The sequence below is a fragment of the Myotis nattereri genome (assembly GCF_964212035.1).
Source record: "Myotis nattereri genome assembly, chromosome: 10".
Lineage (NCBI taxonomy): Eukaryota > Metazoa > Chordata > Mammalia > Chiroptera > Vespertilionidae > Myotis > Myotis nattereri.
In genome coordinates, this window is record NC_138085.1 from 79,684,038 (window position 1) to 79,704,187 (window position 20,150).

General features: G+C 46.4%; 1 protein-coding gene across 1 annotated transcript in view; it reads left to right on the forward strand.

The window, feature by feature from the left end:
• The window catches only part of NBAS (NBAS subunit of NRZ tethering complex), a gene marked incomplete at its 5' end in the record, with an annotated part of 205,602 nt that overhangs the window by 127,180 nt on the left and 58,272 nt on the right, over positions 1–20,150 (forward strand). The window contains 5 exons of the mRNA XM_081100575.1: positions 9,142–9,309; positions 11,265–11,378; positions 11,698–11,821; positions 14,566–14,642; positions 14,976–15,113. Coding sequence (XP_080956701.1) covers positions 9,142–9,309; positions 11,265–11,378; positions 11,698–11,821; positions 14,566–14,642; positions 14,976–15,113 — 621 coding nt within the window. The remainder of the gene's footprint in view (positions 1–9,141; positions 9,310–11,264; positions 11,379–11,697; positions 11,822–14,565; positions 14,643–14,975; positions 15,114–20,150) is intronic.

Here is a 20,150-nt window from a genome sequence, read left to right on the forward strand (position 1 = left end):
GGAAGATATTGCCTGTTGTCCCTGTGAACAAGATATTTGTTTATAAATAGAACAAAATGCATTGGGAAAAACCACCAAAATTACAGTTTTTCCGTTTCTTATTAACGTTGGTTATTATGTTTTTTAGATGTAACAGTACTGTATTAACATTTTGTTTAGCTAGTGTTCGTTATGTTACTTAGCCAATGGTGTTTTCCCCAGATGAATCTAATTAGAGCTGGAAATGGATAATATACAAGGTGCCCATTAAAAAATCATTTTCACTGTGGGAAAACTTGTTCTGAATATTTTAAGTGGCTACAGATTGATACAACTGGACAAATTAATGTTTAGAGCCGGGCCTGGACTCTAAGCAAAGAGCTATTTTGAATTTATGAAAGGATAGATTAGAAATACCATTTAAATAAAGGAGCACAATGGACGTTGTATTTTAATACCATGGGCAATCCTTTCCTGTCCCACTCACCAGGAGGTAGATATTTGGATTGTTTCCACTTTTGAGCTCAAAGGAGTCATGTTGCTGTGAATGTGACTGGACTGTCTTTGGAAATAGGTTTTGATGTCTAGGTCCCTGGGAGCAGAGGTGCTGCGGGGTGTATATAGATTTGTAGAAACTGCCCATTGCTTTCCGGCTGCGGCATTTCCCTTTCCCACCAGGAACCACCAAGGTCCCAGTTTCTCCACATCCTTCCTCATCAGCACTTGCTGTGGAAGGGCTGTTTGATGAAAGTCATTCTTACGGATGTGTGTGGTAGCTCATTCTTATTCTGGCATGCAGCATGCATTTAAAAAAGTATTGTTATTGATTTCAGAGAGGAAGGGAGAGGGAGAGAGAGATAGAAACATCGATGAGAGAGAACCATTGACTGGCTGCCTCCTGCACACCCCCTACGGGGGAATCGAGCCCACTACCCGGGCATGTGCCCTTGACCGGAATGGAACCTTGGACCCTTGAGTCCACAGCTGACACTCTATCCACTGAGCCAAACTGGCTAGGGCCAGCAGGCATTTTTGAAATAATGGCAATGAGCATCTTTTCATGTGCTTCTCGGCAGTCCTATGCCTTCTTTGGTGAAATAGCCATACATATTTTACCCATTTTACAACTGGATTATTTGTGTGTCCTTATAACTAAGCTATAAGAGGTTTTTTGCTTTTAATTCTGGATACAAGTCCTTTATTAGATGTACTAGTATGAGTTGAAAATGTATTTCTCCGTGTTTGCCTTGACGTTTTCCTTTCTTAATGGTGACGTGTGAAGTACAAGATTTTAAGTTGCTGCCCTGCCCTCAATCAGTATTTGCTTTCACCGCTTGGAAGGAAGCTGTGCCCAGCTCATGGTGTGAAGATTCACTCCTGTGCGTTCTTCTGAGAGTCTGATAGCTTCCTCTTTCTGATAGCTTCCTCTTAACTGACCTGTTATTGACAGGTCAGTGACAGTAAGAAACCACTTTTTTTTAAAAAAATATATTTTATTGATTTTTTACAGAGAGGAAGGGAGAGAGATAGAGAGTTAGAAACATCGATGAGAGAGAAACATCGATCAGCTGCCTCCTGCACATCTCCCACTGGGGATATGCCCGCAACCCAGGTACATGCCCTTGACCGGAATCGAACCAGGGACCCTTTAGTCCGCAGGCCGACGCTCTATCCACTGAGCCAAACCGGTTTCGGCAGAAACCACTTTTTATATAAAATAAGTACAGGCTTAAAGAATGTCCACATGCCCAAACGTGTATTTACAACTGGACCTCATGCCCTACACAACAATTGACTCAATAGGGTCTTATTTGTTTTGCTTTCTTTTATGTTTCATGATAGCTTGTTCCTTCTTAAAGGATGTTGAATCTCATATATAGTATGCACAAAGACACAAATTAATATTTTGAAGCTTTAAATGAAATAATTTAGTCTGGAGTGGGTTTTTGTTTTTGTTTTTTTTAAAATATATTTTATTGATTTTTTACAGAGAGGAAGGGAGAGAGATAGAGAGTTAGAAACATCAATGAGAGAGAAACATCGATCAGCTGCCTCCTGCACATCTCCCACTGGGGATGTGCCCGCAACCCAGGTACATGCCCTTGACCAGAATCGAACCTGGGACCTTTCATTCCGCAGGCCGACGCTGTATCCACCGAGCCAAACCGGTTTCGGCTGGAGTGGGTTTTTGATACTATTACTGCTTTACTGTCTTTTCGTGTGTGTGTGTGTGTGTGTGTGTGTGTGTGTGTGTGTGTGAGAGAGAGAATTTTGGTTTGAAGGCTCATTTTGGGTCATCTCATTCAGTTAATTTTTATCTTCGCAGACCTATGCACGGATTCATACTTTTGTGGTTTCCCTCCCTCTAATCCCAGGGTGCTTTCCTGCAGAGCCCTGTGCTGTGGTGGCTTTCAGATGGGACTCCTCCCGCCGCAGGGTTGAGGATGTGGGAAATACGGACTGGGAGCCAGTGAGGGATTTGGGCAGTTCCTTAGGCCCTGGCTTTGTTCTCTGCCTCCCAGGGCCGCAGCTTCATAGTGTAAATGCATAACCCCAGGCAGTGCCTGCCCTTGGTCTCCCTTCACAGGGGGTCCTTTTGATTCATAATTCCCTGAAAGGGGCACCTGGCAGCCACTGGCACCTCAGATTTCTGACTCTCAAAATGTTGAATTCCGTTGGCTTTGAGCATCTTTTGACTCTTTTTCTATTATTCAGTATTTTGGGGCACTCTGAGCATACTGAGACATGAACTCATTGTTCCATCTTGACTGTAATTCGTAATGTTTTCTTTAATTACAAACATAGTACAGGCTTTTATTATAACAACCCATTTAAGGGGAGGCAGGGGTTCAGGTAAGTAACATTATCTGGCATATTTTATTTCTTAAAAGTAAAAAAAAAAGATGTGAAACATCTGTGATAGAATCCTAACATTTGTTAACTTTTGATACGAAGTACATGGAGATTTGTGATAACTATGGTCTTTCTGCTTTTTTAAAATATACAAGTAATTTCATCAACAATCCTTGCTCCACAAAGACACCAGTCCTCTTGGCCTTCTTGCCTTTCTGTAACCCTTCCCACCCCCTCCTGCCTGTGCTCTACCTGGAGTGTCCTCCCAGATAACCTGTGGCTTGTCCTCTCGCTTCCTGCAGGTCTCTGCTCAGCTCCTCCCGGAGAGCTCCCCTGCGCTTGCATATAGCCCCTGCCCATCCGGCTCCAGGCCACTTTCACTTCTCGCGGACTCTATCCTTTATCTGATGCACTTCTCTGACATGCTTTCTGTTTATTTTCTGCCTGTCTTCTCGGGCAGTGTGAGCTCTTTGTGGCAGGAGCCATGTGTTTTTCACTGCTTGGTTTTCAGCATGTAGAACAGTGTCTGTCACTGTTATGTTTGATGTCATAAATATTTGCTGAAGAATCGATGCATAAAACAAATGAGGAAGGTAACATGTGGATGTAATCGGTGGGGATAAATTCTGTCATTACACAGGGAGGAGCATTTGAATGGGGCCCAGTTTGATAAGTTCTCAGTTCATTGGTGAAATAAGGGGTTGCCTTTGTTTCCCAATGTGCTGTGAGTTTCTTGAGAGCAGGGAACTTGTCTTAATTGTCATGGTAACCCTATTGCCTGGCACTAGGTCTTAAACATTGTACACATGCCAGAAATATATGTTCAGTCAACTTGTTTTGTGGATATGTTAGCTGTGATGTCCCAGAAACCTGCATTTTAAAAGATGGCCCAGATAAGAGTCCTGGAAGACCAGATATTTACATCTCAAAGGTCCAGGGCAAGCTCCCCTAGAAGGACTTACCTGTAAGTCAATATCTACTAGTATAAGCCCTTTATCTGTAAGCCCTTTGAGAGGAATTAAACTTTGGGAAGGTAAAAGGAATGGGAGGGCTTTGAATTGTTCATGAAGCCACACCTCTGGCCCTGTAAAGACTTCTTTTGTGAAACAGGACAGTTGTTTTTAATACCTCAGAATTGGGTTGCCATCTAAATGTTGACAAAGGACTGACAATCCATCCACCTGTTTTTGGAATGTTTCCATCTGGGTGCATTCTCATTCTTTCAGACTTTGTAGTGGAGGAGGGTTTCTAAGGCGGGGGCTGTGAGCGTAGTGTAGCAGTCACAGAGGGTCTAGTTTGCGGGTGGTACATAGCTTAGGTCATCCCGGAGGACCATAAAGGCGTGGGTATGTGGACCTTCGTCCATGTTCCTCGGGAACAGCAGAATATGTCTGGTTGTAAGATAGTATTAAAATTACTGGTGCCATTGACGGCTAAACCTCTCTGTCACCATTTATATTGGGACCAGGCTGTGTTGGAAAACAAGATTAGCCTCCTTTTCTTGAGGGACTTAGGGTTAAATTTCTCCCAGTTGGCAACTCTACCCTTCAATGATGGTATCCTGAGGCACTGTGGACTGGTTACCCAACTGCAACAGACAGATACGTAACAAGCTGAAGGTTAGAGGCATCTCTGCAAGTCCCAGAGCCACCCAGGAGGGGAGTGCTCATCCCGTGCGGAGGGCAGCCTTACCCACAGTCACAGAGGCCGGGCACTCTGACGTTGGATGTACCCCGGTCAGACAGGTGGCCTGCACTTCCCATGTGAATGACTGTGGCCCTTTTCCCCAGGCAGGGCGTCCCTCACTTGATGACCCCTGGCCTTAGCCGGCCTCCGGAGGTCCCCTTCATGTCTTGCTGTAAAATGAGTGCCTAGTGCCTCGGTCGCCTTGGTGGGAAACCTGTCCTGTAACTCTGCCTACATTTTTCCTGTTGACCCGCTGCCCTGCCTGTGTTTCCAGCAGCCCCGGTCATTTAGCCCTCGCAGGGAGAGAGCAGCTGCCCCATGGAGGGAAACAAAGAGCTCCATTTTGGCCATCTTGTTGCTATCACTTTTAGTTAAATCTTCCAATTTCTCTAAGTAAGTGCAAGTGAAGGCTTCCTATTACTAGTAATTTTATATCTGCAGGAGTATTAATGGGGGCCGTGGACTGGGAGTTGTTGGCCTTGGAGGCACATTTCCCATGGTAATTTTGGTTTTACCGTGACATCTGCAGATTTATATTGCGTAGTGGTTTGAAGAGTGCTGCTTACAGGTTGAGCTTTAAGGGGGTGTCACCTCCTGAGTTGCTTGAACCCTCTTATGTGACTTGGTTTCTCTCCCTGCTGTCTAATGCAACCGCCAGGACTCGGGGGGCTAGGTGACCAGCCTTTATGCGCGTGTCCCCGGACGAGTCAGTTATTTGATTACAGTTGTGCTGGAATTTCCTATGGGGCTCCTGCTTGTCCCGAGGGCTACCTCCTCACACCTCCACATACGTACTTCGTCACCTAAGAATACCCGACGTTTGAGCTTGAAGGGAGTAAATGCCCCTTGTCTTCGGAGCTGAACAAGTTCAGGCTCTCATTTATCCAGCAAAAGGTTTTGTTCAGACTCTTTGAGAGCAAATCCCATTGAAAACCCAAAGTTAAAATCCACCCACCAATCTTTCTCTCCTGTCCTCAGTGTATCCAGTCTTATCTTTAGCCGGGGTATCTCAACCCTTAACCTTCAGTTCCACCTCAGGAATTTTTTTCTTTAAACAGCTCAGATAAAGTCAGGGCCTCTTCCCTTAAAACAGGGAGGTCTGGAATTCCACGAAAAACTTACCCATCTTCACCAAAGTTCGATGCAAAGCAAGGAGCTGGTGGGGCACACGTGGCTTCTGCTGCTACCTCGCACGGAAGTGGTCCTGGCGGGCTTCCTGGAGTCTGCCGCACTACCCCATCAGTGTTGACATAAGAAAAGTCCAGACTGAGAAGGGCGATGAAGCAGTGAGTCCTGGCACCAGATGTGAGCAGCTTTGTTGGCTCTCGGTTCTTGAGTTTGGCAAAGAAAGAATTCAGAGCCAAGAACTCTAGTGCCAAAGGAAGTTTATTTAGCAAGCAAAGTGCACTGTGCTCAAGGAGGATTCGAGCGGCTGCTCCGAGAGCTGCCTTGCCTCTTGGGAAGAAAGTCACAGAGCTGCGTGCGCCATCTCAGTTTCCCCATCCTGCTTGCCAGGGGATTTCCTTAGCTTCTCACTGTCCTGCCTCAGATACCTTTAGCAGTAGTGATTTAAAAATTGGGCATAGAAAAAGAAAATAAAAATATACTTCATATACCTCTATTTTTTCTAACTGCAGGTCTCTTAATCTGGGTCCAGCCAAGAATGCTAAGCGATCCAAGAAGGCTTTGGTCTCTAAAGCCCCTAAAATAGTGAGACAATTTTGGTGAGAGTGTATTTGTGACTGTGTGTTCATGTGTGTGCATATGCATGGGCATTCAGTTTTCTGGGGAAAGAACTTACAGGTTTTATTAGAAATGTGTAGGGGTTCGTGACTCCCGAAGGGAGCACTTCTAAAATAGAGCCTGGCCTGTGAGTTAGCAGAAGAATTGAAGCAGTCACTTTGGAGTGATTTACTCCATGGGGCATTTTTCCTGACAGACGTGTCTTCTGACAGATACTTCTGACAGTGGCATCGCCGGTAACCAAGGTTGCATTCTTAATATTTGAGTTCAGGATGAAACTCGCTCTCAGTGTCTGGTACAGGTGGATTAAAGATATGTTGGAGGAGTGGGATAGTGGTTGGTCTCAGTTTGAGCCCGGTCAGCCCAACTTCCTGGCTGTGTACCTCCAGCTCAGTTATGGTAGGCAAACAGCTTGCTCAGAAATTAACCCTGATGGTACCGGACACCAGAGAGAGCAGCTCTTACAGATAAACTCTAAGATTATTCACTCTGGTCATTGGTCAACAAGAATCCCTTCTGTGAGCCACGCGTGGCATGTGGAACCAGCTTGCTCTTGTGAGCCCGTGCCCATTTGGTAAAGGTGTGTCTGGTAGGTTTGGAAAATATTATTAGTCTTAGTCAGTCAACCTTCGAGCTCTGAGGCACACTTGACATAATGAGATTTCATGTTAAATTTTATGCTGGGAGTTGTTGATTTGGTTTTGGGGATTAGTCTATTTCTGCTGCTGTACACTCTAAATTAATTAGCAGCATGCAGCTACGAATAAAATGTGCAGCAGTAATCATTTCAGGATTTTGCCTAACCTCTTTTTTCTTTCTTCATTACACGAAGTTGAAAGAGAACTATTTTCCTCATTAATGCCTTTGGTTACACTATAATCGTGGTGGATTGCCCCCAAATTAAATCTCCTCTGTGGTCCAAATGAGCTTTTTATTCCACTTTCTCTTCGGCAGTTCTCATTAGGGGATCTCTCACAGAAAGCCTTTTATCACACACATTCCTGCGTGTGAGGATTTCGCTTATCTTCCAGAGCAAACTTTTACGTTTCATACGTTTTAAATTGCCTTTCTTTATTTTATTTTATATTTATTCATTAAATTTAAATTCTTTATTGTTTAAAGTTAAATTTCCTCTCTTGAGTTAGCCATCATGTGTAAAGTTTAGGTTCATTTGGTGAAATAGAGTAGTTGTTTTACAGCCTGCGTTATTTGACATTTTTCGACAGATTTGATTTTCCTGTGCATGAAGTGGTGTTCTGTTTAAGTGCCCCATTTCTTACCGTGTTTATATGTTTAGTTCTACTCTTGGCTTAGTTGATGACATTCAAATCATTCGGCACGCCTTCTCAATTAAGAAGATTCTGAAGATGAGCAGGAATGGAAAGTGTGACATGAAATCTTATTTGAATAACACTCAGCTACCGCAAACATTAACATGTTAGGCTTTAGAAAATGTGTCTTCAAACATTTAGATAGAGCAGTGACCCCGGACTTTTTACATGTCCACAGATGCAGAGGACACATCAGGATGTTCACACACTCAGAGCACATGGTAATGAATAACCATTGTCCCTGCCCTTGAAAAGCTGTTGTCTAGTCAGGAAGGCAAACAGACAAACAAAAACACTTGCACTATCAATATATTATGGTAATGTCTTAAAGGGTCCCTGCAGTGCTCTGAGCGCAGAGGATGGGGTGGTACGCTGTCTCACCAGGATTTACAGCAAAACTATTCTGTCAGGGAAAAACACTTTGTGACCTTGGAGTAGCAAAGATTTCTTAAATAGGATACAAAAATATTAATCATAAAGTGACAAAATGATAAATTGGACAAATTTAGAATTTAAGAACTTCTATTAATCAAAGACACCATTAAGAAAATGAAAAGATAATCTGCAGAATAGCAGAAAATATTCACAATTCATATACCTAACAAGAGATGTGTACCCAGAATATAAAAAGAAACCTTGCCGAAACCGGTTTGGCTCAGTGGATAGAGCGTCGGCCTGCGGACTGAAAGGTCCCAGGTTCGATTCCGGTCAAGGGCATGTACCTGGGTTGCGGGCACATTCCCAGTGGGAGATGTGCAGGAGGCAGCTGATCGATGTTTCTCTCTCATCGATGTTTCTAACTCTCTATCTCTCTCCCTTCCTCTCTGTAAAAAATCAATAAAATATATTTAAAAAAAAAAAAAAAGAAACCTTACGAATGAATAAGAAAGACCGACCACCCACAGAAGCATGGGCAAAATACAAGAGCAGACATTGCACAAGAGAGGAAACTCAGCCGGCCAGCGAAGGCATGGGCAGGTGTTCACTCCATTAGCCGCTGGAGAGGGAGCCCCCAGGTGTCAAAACCCTGCAAAGCACAGGGGCCCATTGCTGGCCAGACCTGGTCAGAAAGAGGAGACGCTGAAGGCTGGCGGCCTGTGGGCAGCACAGCTTGTCTGACCTGTAGCTTGTTTTTGTGTCTGATGATATTCTAACACCTACTCTGCAGTGGTAGTGTAAGACTTAGCAGTGTTTGACTGAACAGTTCATTAATCTAAATAGTAAACACTTTAAAATGTCTTGTCAAAGAAACAAGCATGAGGGTATCTCCTTGGCGGGATATTCCATTGGTAAAAAATCAAGAACCCATTTGTACCTCCTCAGTGTTTCTGAAAGGGATCATCTGATGAATGCACTATGAAGTTGTTTCCTTTTGTTTTCTTTGGTGTGTGAGGAACAGTAGGCCCGTAGTGCTTGCTTTCACGTGATTGTGTTATAGCAGAGATGGATTTTCCAGTTTATCTGTCTTCATGCCCTATCATTCTAAGGAGCCACCTCATCACTCTCTGTTCTCATGGCAACGCGCCTCTCGGCTCCTTCTCCATCACAGGATGCAGCTGGCGCTCCCGGCAGCAGCTCAGCGGACCTGCTCCACTGGACCACGGCCACCACCATGAAGGTCCTTTCCAACACCACGACCACCACCAGGGCGGTGCTGCAGGCCGTCAGCGACGGGCAGTGGTGGAGGAAGTCCTTGACGTACCTCCGGCCCCTTCAGGCAAGCATGGCTGCTTTCTAAACCCACTGCGTGGGCTCTGCCGACTCATGCACCCTGCTCGCGTGGCTTCCACTGTCACTACAGTCCTGTCTTCCCCAGATTGTTCAGATAATCTCTTAGGAAATCGGGGCCTCCGGTCAGATGGGCGATGAGTGATTTACTTTTTAGAATGCAGTGTCCTCCATGGAGTACTTGCAAATACGTTCAGGCGTTTTCTGTGTATCAGGTACTGTGCTGGTCCCTGGGGGTGGGGAAGCACTTGGTCTAATGCCTGTCCCCTGAGGAACCTATAGAACGCAACAAATAAAGCAACAGACCAAATATTTGTGTGATAGTGCCATGGCGGGCTATGGAGTGCGGTGAGGACCAGCAAGGTGCGTGCGGGACAGTGAGTGATATTGGGGAGTGGAGTTCTGACTTCGAAGGGAAGTCAGGTGTCTCCAGAGAGCAGGAGGAGTACAAAGCCCTCTGCGAGGGAAGGTGCTGGACATCTTTGTAGAAAAGAAAGGCCAGTGTAGGGTGAGCAGGGTGGCCCGCGGGAAAGACAATAGCTGAGATCAGAGGGCGGGGAGGCCTCGAGCGGGCTGTGATGAGGACCACGGCTGGGCCCACAGGATTTGTTCTGAGTGCGATGGGAAGCTTCGGGAGGATTCAGGCAACACAGTGTGTGATCCAGCTGGACTTTTACTAAGATCCTGTGACGGCGTGTCGGCAGCTGGCGGGAGAGAGTCAGGAGCAGCGGAGACGGACCTCTGTTGCGGTGCTCCAGCAGGGCGTGGTGCTGGCTGGGGCCAGGGTCTCCAGGGAGGAGGCGGGAAGTGGCTGGCTTAGGGGGCGGGGTGTGGACCTGCTGAGGGTCTGGATGTGGGGTGCACAGGGAAGAGGCGAATGCAGGATGATAGCCCGGACAGTTGGGTACGTGGACTAAGAGGCTGTGTGCCTGACTGGTGTGAGTCTGTAGCGCTCTCATTGTTGCAGGTATCACTGGGTTATGATTCCGGTTGCTGCGCTGTCTCACCTGTTGCACCTTTCCAGGGTGTATGTCTTAGGTAAAGTGTTAGCGTTGTGCCCGCGGTCTAGTTTTTGTTATATGTCCCTTGTAAGTGTTACCATCATTGGCAGCGGGCGGCGTCACTGTGTCCCTCGGCTGTGCTTGGCGTAGAGTAGGTGCTCAGTACACGGGAGGGCGGGCGGATGCCTTTCCTTGCCCTTCCAGGGAGGAGCTGTACAGTTGATCTGACGAAAGCAAAACAGAAGTGTAATTACGGGAGGAGAGATGCTGAAGTGCTGGCTAATGAGGAATGCTGATGGCCAGGCGGACAGGCGCTGTGGCTGGGGGTTGAGGAGGAGATGGAGACTGGAAGGGGCATGGCTTTATCTGCCTCCATGGGGCCCGGGATGGGAGGGAGCTCTCAGTGGGCGGACAGCATGGACAGGAGCCTAGAATGGGAGAAAGCGTGGAGGTGGGGTGCGTTCAGCAGGCCAGTGTGGGGAGAGCGAAGAGCTAGCCTTTCATGTCAGCTAACATTTACTCACTTAAATGTTATCCTACATAGTTTAGACTTGACACTGTTGGCTGTTTGCATTGTCCAAGGCTACTAAAGGTTTTCTGAGCCGGGGAGCAACACGCACGAAATGATGTTTTAGGAAGCTTATTCCGACGAGTGTGGAAAGCTTGCTATAGGTGTAATAGCGGTCGCTTCCGTGTTCCTGACTGACTGATGTCAGAGTGACCAGGACACTCGGAGGCGCTGCAGGGCCCCCCGAGTTGGTGATTATTCCTCCAGCTTTGCTGGCATCGGTGTCGCGCTGACACACTCTCTTTGGATCACACAAAGCACTTTGATTGCTACTCCTGAAATCCTCCCCCTCCCTCCCTCCCTCCCTGCTTCAATTCCCCGCACCCCAGCTCTCTTTCGTTTTATCTACCGTTTTTTTCACTTTGTTCTATTTAGGGGCAAGAATTTGGTGACGCATATCGAAGCGGAACCATAGCCAATGAAGGTCTAGAAAGACAAGGCTGCCACCCTTTCTATGAGTCTGTCCTCTCCAATCCCTTTGTCGCAGAGGTAAGGACAGCATGCCTAAGCACATCGCTGTGCCGGTCGCACTGCTGTGGGCATCACAGTATAAACAAAAATGGACATTTTCCTGAGAATTAACTTCTGTGGCTTCCTTCTTAATCATGTTATTCACTGGTTTCTGTGATTTGTTTTTTGTGCATAACAACATATTATGAGGTTAAAATAATTTTACACAAAATATGCATTAGTAAGTGAGAAGTCATCCTTCCAGTCACCAGCAGATATAAAATCTTGTAATTGTGTTTTCTAAGAATGTCTTCATAGAAAAGGACCCCCTACCCCATGGCATTCTTCCTTTGTCCAGTCCCAGGTGACCTACGGCACCTACCAGCATGTCCCCGTGGAGAGCTTTGCGGAAGTGCTGCTGCGAACTGGCAAGCTGGCCGAGACGAAAACCGAAGGGGAGGAGGTGTTCCCCACGACAGAAGGTACGAGCCTCAGATTAGGAGGACGGTAAATAAATCCGAATGAATGAGTTAGGAAAAGCGGTGCCACACTTTTCAGTAATCCTGAATGGCTTAACCTGACATCATCATTCATTTATTTAAGACATTTATTACCTTCTATTCTTCAGCTGCTTATAATATTGAAGACTTTAAAGGATACATATGATAGAGTTCCTATTTTAAGCTGCTAATTATGCAAAGTGATTCTTATAGTGAACGGTACAAAGTAACCAATAAATATTTCTTTCTCCTCTTGTGTGTTAATAACTCGTATTTGCTTCATGACATATAGATATGGATTTCATCTTCAGAATTTTCTGTGTGGTGGCATATCTTTCCACGTAGAGATTTTTTTAAAAGAATTAAAAATAATATATTCAAGTTTACCAAAGACACTTATCCATTTGTTCCTAAATACGTTGTTATCAATAATTCTAATGTCTGAAATAGATGTCTTTGACTATTTGAGATTACCAAATATTTGTCAGAAACTCAGCATAATTGAAGAGTTATAGAGGATAAATGACCGAAATTAAAAATTTTAAAAATGTGATTCTTGACTTGGGTTCAGAAGTAGGTTATAATGTAAATTACACTTCCCAGCATGATCTGACTTTTCAGATTTTTTAATAAAGTTGAAGAAAAGGTTTTTATGAGAACTAGCTGAAGAAAATTGATCATTACTTATTTAGCTAAATGAATGATTTAATGGCTAATGATTCCCGAATCGATAACATGAGCAGCTTTCCTCTGTGAATTCAGTCCTGGAATGGAATGGATCATAGACTGCTTTCCAGGGCACTCATTCTGCAGTTAGTGCTTGCAGACCCAGGCCGAGGTCTCACCTGGTTTCGGCTGGAGAACTATTTTAGGAAATTGCACTCAAGGATTGATAACCAACATTGCAAATTAAATTAAATTCATATGCACTGCTAAATGTAGGGCAGGCCTCTTTAAACATGTACGTATATGTATACGTATACATATACATATACATATACATACACACACACACACACACACACACACACACACATATATATATATCTTAATGTAACATCACTGTGACTCAGTCTATAGCCAGCATGCCATCTGGGGGGTCCCAGCGAGACCCTGGGGGATCGTCTACATCAGATCCTACTTATAATTTTGTCAAGTGTTTCTTCCAGTGACTTGCACATTCAAAGACTGAGACTCTTCCTGGAGGTGGGGTTTGCATTCTATTTTGCAAGACTCTTTGGGTGTCACTGAGGGCTGCCGAGGAAGTGTTGATGCCCGGGTGGAGTGGGGCCACTCGCCTCACTCCCCATGGGTTTCCTGCAAGCACCCAGCTGTTAGCTAGCAGGGGCTGTGGGCTGGGCACTTGGTGGTGGAGATCAGGCGGTTGTGGTCCAGTTGTGGGAGGAAAAGTTGTCATGAGGTAAGTTCAGCAACACTTGTGTTAGGGATTAGGGAAGAGAGAGAAGCCCTTTCCTCTCACCCTGGGGGCACATGGGTGGTGGTGTACTTGACACCGGCCATTTTCCCAGTCTCGGAGTGGGAGGTCCTGGGCTGTGTGTGGCCGGAAAACCAGTGTGTGAGTGCTGGAGACAGGCAGGCACACCCGGGCCAGAGGGCCTGCCAGGAAAGCCGTTTGGGAAGGAAGTGACCGACAGGGAGCTTGAGCGTTTGACAGTTCTCAGAGGGGATCTTCCGTCTTCTCTTCCCCTGCATTTTGCTATGAACACTTTCAAATGTGCATAAAGTTGGGACAGTTCTACAGTGAACTCCCATATACCTTCCATCCAGATTCGCCAGTTACCATTGTACTGTACTCTTCAGACCACCACCAGACTCGCTGCCCGGCTGTCAGCTAAGCTCGGATTATACAGCGGCCTAACTTCTAGTCCGAGTGAGACACAGTTAGGCAGGGAAATCTGGAAAAATATCATGTGGTCTGCTTCTGAAGTCAAATGTCACTTGCTCTGGATCGTGCACAGTGTTCCCCTCCATCAGCTTGTGACTGCATGGGGCTCCCTGCGCTCGCTCCTCCGTCCGAATGAGCGGCCTGGGTCCTTGTTCACTCCCCTGCTCAGGACACGGACGGTGTTGGCAGCCTATGCGCCTTCATTAAAGCTGCGACATTTGCCTGTTGTCACTTACATTTTTGTGTAGCAAAGCTGTTAATGGTCGGGATGTTTTACGATATTGTATAATCAAAGCAAGTAGCTGCTGTTCTTTGTGGGCTGTGATGAAGGGGGGTGTTCCTGACAGGAACAAAGCCATGTCATCATCATGGTAGTAATCAAAGGTTTGTCCTGGATTTGTACTCAGAAAGAGATTTTGTTGCTCTGATCATTAGTACATATAAGGCCACCTTCCCTATTAGCTGCCACTGATAAACATAATTTTATAGCATGGCCCGGGCCTTTAAAATCAAAGGATTCGCTTTAAGGCACCATCCTCTTTGATCTATTTGCACTCAGGCTTTGCAGCTACACCAGCAGGACTTCCTTGTGTCTGAATAACAAACAGCATCGTTTGTCTGAGTTAAGGCAGGGTGACCATTTGACATGGTTTCACGTGTCTGTATTTAGATGGGGCTGCGTAGACTTTCACCAAGTGTCTCAGGGAGTCCTCTGAGCCAGTTGTCTGTTGAAAACGTATGGGACTGAAGACATGGTACTCAGTAACTACGCATGTCGTACGGATCCTCAAGTAAACTAATGCTTTTCCCCCGTGTTCAGTTCTCTTGCAACTAGCAAGCGACGCGTTACCCAGTGACATGACCTTGGCTCTCGCTTACCTCCTGGCCCTCCCGCAGGTAAGTTTACCCTTTCTAGCAAGAAGGACCTAAAAGTGAATTAATTAAAGAGCTACTGCTCATGGGAATTGCTTGTTTTACATGAACACTGTACATTGTAGAGAGTAAATCCTACAATGTTAGCCAGATTGCTGATTTTAAATCTGCCTTTGCATGCATAGGGTCTGCCTTTATCGTGCCTCCTGAATTTTAATGTTGTCATATCAAAGTGAGAGCGAGTTGATGTGATGGAAACTTTGAGTCAAAATTCTGCAGTGATGACTAGCGAGGCCATGGTTTATGGTGGTCTTGATTTCCTTTCAGCTGAGTTCATGCCATCACGTTCCCTCCTAGGTGTTAGACGCCAACCAGTGCTTTGAAAAGCAGTCCCACTCGGCTCTGTCTCTCCACCTGGCAGCATATTACTACAGCCTGCAGATCTATGCCCGGCTGGCACCGTGCTTCCAGGACAGGTGCCATCCTCTTTACAGGGTGAGTCCTCATGGTTTCTGCCTTTAAAAATAATATATATTTGTATTGATTTCAGGGAGGAAGGGAGAGGGAGAGAGAGAGAGAAACGTCAATGATGAGAGAGAATCGTTGATAGGCTGTCTCCTGCATGCCCCATACTGGGAATCGAGCCCGTAACCCAGGCATGTGCCCTGACCGGGAATCAAACTATGACCTCCTGGTTCATGGGTCATTGCTCAACTCCTGAGCCACGGCGGTTCCTGCCTTCTCCTGAGCAGAGGTACAGTTGTTCCACAATAGTTAAAGCCGGTGTTTACCGCTTTGGAGGTACCATCTGCTCTGCCCCCAGATGCGTCCCAAGTGGCTGACAGCCTTTCTTCTTCCCGGGCATCTGTAAGAGGTAGTTTCTCATGTTTACTGTGAATGCTGAGTCTCCTCCCAGCTTTTCTGCCATTTGCTTTATTTTACAAAGGTCTTTGGAAAGGCCAAAGTAGCAGGAGAGGTGGAATGAAGAATTGGCTTTTTAATGCACTGCCCAAAGGGAAGGTGGTCTGTCTAGTGCAGGAGGCAGGCAGTGCAGTTCTATGAGGAGTGCTCACTTTAATTTTTAAGCCGTAAACATGAGCGTAGCCGTTGTCCAGATGAAATGTTGAAACATATTCTGCCTACTTGCCACCAACCTTTGGACGCCTCGTATGCTAATTGCTGAGCGAAAGCACAGTTGTCAGCACTGGGAATGATCCACTTTTTGCACTGGGTCATTGAAAGAGAATTACCACTTTAAGAATAAATAGATCGCCGTGGCAAGTTTGGCGCAGTGGATAGAACTTCGGCCTGCAGACTGAAAGGTCTCAGGTTCGATTCCTGGTCGAGGGCATGTACTTCAGTTCAGGCTCAATCCCTGGCCCTGATGTGGCCTGTGCGGGGGTCAGCCAATTGATGTGTCTCTCTCACGTCAATGTTTCTCTCTCTCTGTCTCTCCCCTTCCCTTGTACTAGCTCTAAAAAACGAATCAATAGAAAAATATCCTCAGGTGAGGATTAACAAAAAAACCCAAAACAAAACAAAATAATAACTAAACAAAATAGATCAGACTTTTCCATCCACCACGCACACAAATCCAAGGTTCAGATTTTATGAAGGCAGGACTTTCTTTCCCCTGGCCCGAAGCAGACTGGAGAAGTCATTTCACATGTGTGCCCAAGGCCTTGCTGCCTCAGAACCTAGGCACCTGTCAGTATGTGAAAACATCCCATTCGCGGCAGCACCGTGGCTCTGATTCACCAGTTTTCTTGGCAAGAGGAGGGTGTTGGGAGCATCCACAGTGCAGGTTCGTCTCCCAGGGCGGCGTCCTCAACCACCTATGTGTGTGGTTCTGACATAGTTTCATTGTGACGACCTTTGGCCAAGAAACAGGAATGTTTTCTTCTTTTTAGCCTCATGATATAAGATATTTATTTTGGGAATTCCAACCTTTTTATTTATTTTTTGATAGCTACTGCTTTGTACAGTTACTTTATTCCATACTCTGGTCATTTTCCTTTGTCTAGTTTTTATATCTCAGGCGTATTTTCATGTGAAATATGAACTAGATTAAAAATTGATGAACAGTTCATTAGTACATATGTAATAATCAAATTACATGCGTGTGCTTTTATCAGGTATGTATCAGGTGACTGCTTTGTGTCAGGCAGTGTTTAGGTCCTGGGAAAGCAGCAGGGAGCTGCGTGTATAAAAGCCCTCGTCCTTCCAGGACTGACATTCTATCGGGAACGGCGCACCATGAACAGAATGAGTAAATAAAATATAGACTGAGTTAAATGGTGATAGGAGCTATGGGAACAAACAGCCAGGGGTAAGAATGTGTGTGTGTGTGTGTGTGTGTGTGTGCGCGCGCGCATCTGCCTGTCTGAGGAGTGAAGCTTAAACATAATCAGCAAAGACCTGAGATCAGAAGGTAGCCTTTGAATAGAGACAAGACGAGAGCAGCACCAGCTCTGTTTCAGGAGAAGCCGGGACTCTGGGTATGGACCTGGGTGATCTCTGGCAGGCAGGCCTGGTGGGCCATTTCCGGGAGGTAGGGGTGGGGTGCCTCACCCTGACCCCTGAGTCCAGTGTCAACTGCATGTGACAGGAAAGGCCTCAGTGAACGGGCCACTCCGCCTCCCCCAGCCATGATCCTGACACCAGCTCTCCTGAAGTTCATGTTCAACTGTTCAGAGTTAAAGTTTCTCTGAAGTTAGCACCCTGTCACCCCTCCAGGCCCCTCTGGAATGCCTCCTCCCCCCACTGTCAGCAGGTGAGGGTGAGGCTTGAGCTCAGTGGAGCCCGGGGGGCAGCCTCCTTTGCTCCCAGCAGACACCCTTTGGGGCAGTTCCTGTCCGGCACCGTGAGGTGCTGTCTGCTCCCCACGTGCTCTTGCTGAAGGCAGAAGCCCGCCTCCCTACTCCGCAGGCCCCCCCTGCAGCTGCTCGGGGTCTGTGGGCCTGTGCGGAAGGTGGAGGCCTGTCTTCGGCTGCAGTTTCGCAGTTGGAGGGCCGGTCTTGGGTTTGAAGGAACCCTCCTGGCACAATAACTGATGTGTAGGTACAGCTGAGTTTCCCAGCGATACCTAATGGCTCATTATTTGGGTCTTTCAGCATCTTCCTGTGCATAAAACAGCACCGCTGAGTGTGCAATTAAATGTGGCTAGCTCCTGATGAATCATCGTGGAAATTGAAATGAGAGTGGTTCCCATTGTTGCCTGCACATAACAGTGCTCGGCGAAGTGTCGCTTGCTCTCAGCCCGACTGGATTCCATTGCCATAGCCTCTCCACCCCCGCCGTTCTGTGCTGCGGGGATGATAATTTAGGCAGATTACGAGGTTTGAATATAAGCATCGATATAATTGGGTGCGTTTTTTCTGAGAAAAGGCCTGTGCTCTTGACAGAAGCAGCGTCTGAGCCCCCAGCACGGGCTCCGGGACCCCGGCGGCTCTCTGGGTGACCTTCCGAGCAGCCCGCGCCGCCTCCGTTGGGCTGGGTAGTGATACAGAGGGATGACTGGCAAGGGCTCAGTTGGAGAAAAATTTTTCTTCTGGTATTTGTTCTGGTTAACTTGGTCTTATGTTCAAAACACAAGGCGCACATGGCCAAGAGACTCAAGTGGTGCAAATGGGGTACCATGCAAAGTCAGGGTTTCCCTCTGTGTCTGCCAGAAGTAGTTGGTGGAGAGCTGTGTCCGTTTGACAGTTTTTATATGAATCTCAGTGGGCCATACACATTGTTTTCTTCTGTGTTTTCACTAATATATTACGTTTGTAATTATTATAAATGCATCCTGAAGTGTGATCTTTTCTAGCATTCTTTTGAAAAAGTTTCAGAAGATAAAATCATAATAATGGAAGCATATTCTCTAGTCTTGTATTCTGGAGAAGCAAACCCAGCAGGGCTGAACGCGAAGCGTCATGGTAGACTGTTTCTACAATGTGCTGAGCTTTTTTTAAAGCTACTTGATTGGAAGTACCGAGTATAAAATTATCTCAAGCAAATAAGAGTCCTGGAGGGGAAGCACACCACCTGTTTAAAACTTTCCCCGCAATAATGCCCAGAAATGGAGACCATAAACCAGAATGGATTGATTACCTCTAACTAGCGAGCAGGAGATTAAGTCATGGAGCATTCTGTTGTCATGAATATTTATGAATCTTTCATTGTTACAGGGACTTGACCATATTCTTTAAAGAAATCATATTTTATTCACCCACTCCCCCCCGAAGAACTGCATTGCCAAGTGTTGGAAAAGTAATAGAATAATTTAACTCCATGCACTTTCATTTTTAAATTCGGATGCCTTTTGGTGCAATTCGTTTTTGCAGCCGTGGCGTGTGCAGCCTCCCTTTGAATACAGACCGTGGGTGGTTTTGAAGCCCCTGTCAGGTCCTTCCGAGCTTGTCAGAGGCTAACAGCTTTCAGACCCACGATGATGCATTGCATTTGGTGGGAAACGGAGAGGCTTGAATGTGTTCTGGGCAGAAGCAGTGACTTAGGTGCGAGGCCAGGAGGTTGGAGTCCTTCCTTCCCGCAGGGCTGCGGCTGTGATGCTGAAGTGTGGGTTGGCATCTGTGTAGCAGGCATGGCGGCCTCAGTGGGCATCATAGGGCTGGTAGGAGGGTGTCTGTGCAGCAGGCACAATGGCCTCTGGTGGGCATCGCGGGGCTGGTAGGAGGGTGTCTGTGCAGCAGGCATGGCAACCTCCAGTGGGAATTGTAATGTTCGCTTGGAGTGAATTGATGTATATATGAGGTGAAGTGTTGGGGTGAGTTGGGGGTGCTTTGGAGTATTTTGAGAGAAATTGTGATAAACCCAGGTGTAGAATTCTTATTAAAATACTAGAGGCCCAATGCATGAAAGTTCGTGCAAGAGTAGGTCTTCCTTCCCCCGGCTGCTGGCACCGGCTTCCTTCTGGCACCCAGGACCCGGGCTTCCCTCCTCTGGCCTCCCACAGGCACCCGGGACCCGGGCTGGCTTCCCTCCAGCCCCGGCTTGGTCAGGAAGGACATCCGGAATGATGTCCAGAAGATATCTGCTCTAATTAGCGTATTACCCTTTTATTATTATAGTTTGGAAGTAAGCATGGACACTCAAGTTCCCTGAGGAAGGGATAGGAAGTGGTGATCATGTCAAGGAAACGGTTTGTGTAGAGAACTAGAGCTGACCACATCCCATCCACTCGGTCTCATTAATCTCTGTAGGGCTCCGGACAGGAGGAATTGCTCCAGCGTCACTAATGGAAAACGTGAGGCTCTGAACGTGAGGCAGGGACCATGATCCGGGCTCTTTGACCCCAGTCCCCATGTTTAGTTTCCCGTAACTAATTGTCCCCTTTCTTGGAAGACTCTGTGAGTTGCCTCTTCTCATTGGTATTCTGTTTTAACACAAAATGTGGACGTATTGAAAACCTCTGTACACTTAGCACCTCCTTATGATCCACAAACGTGGAGACACTCAGAAACCCATCATCAAGGAATTAGCAGGATGCCCCTCGTGCCCCACTTTATGAGGGTACAATTTTAAAAG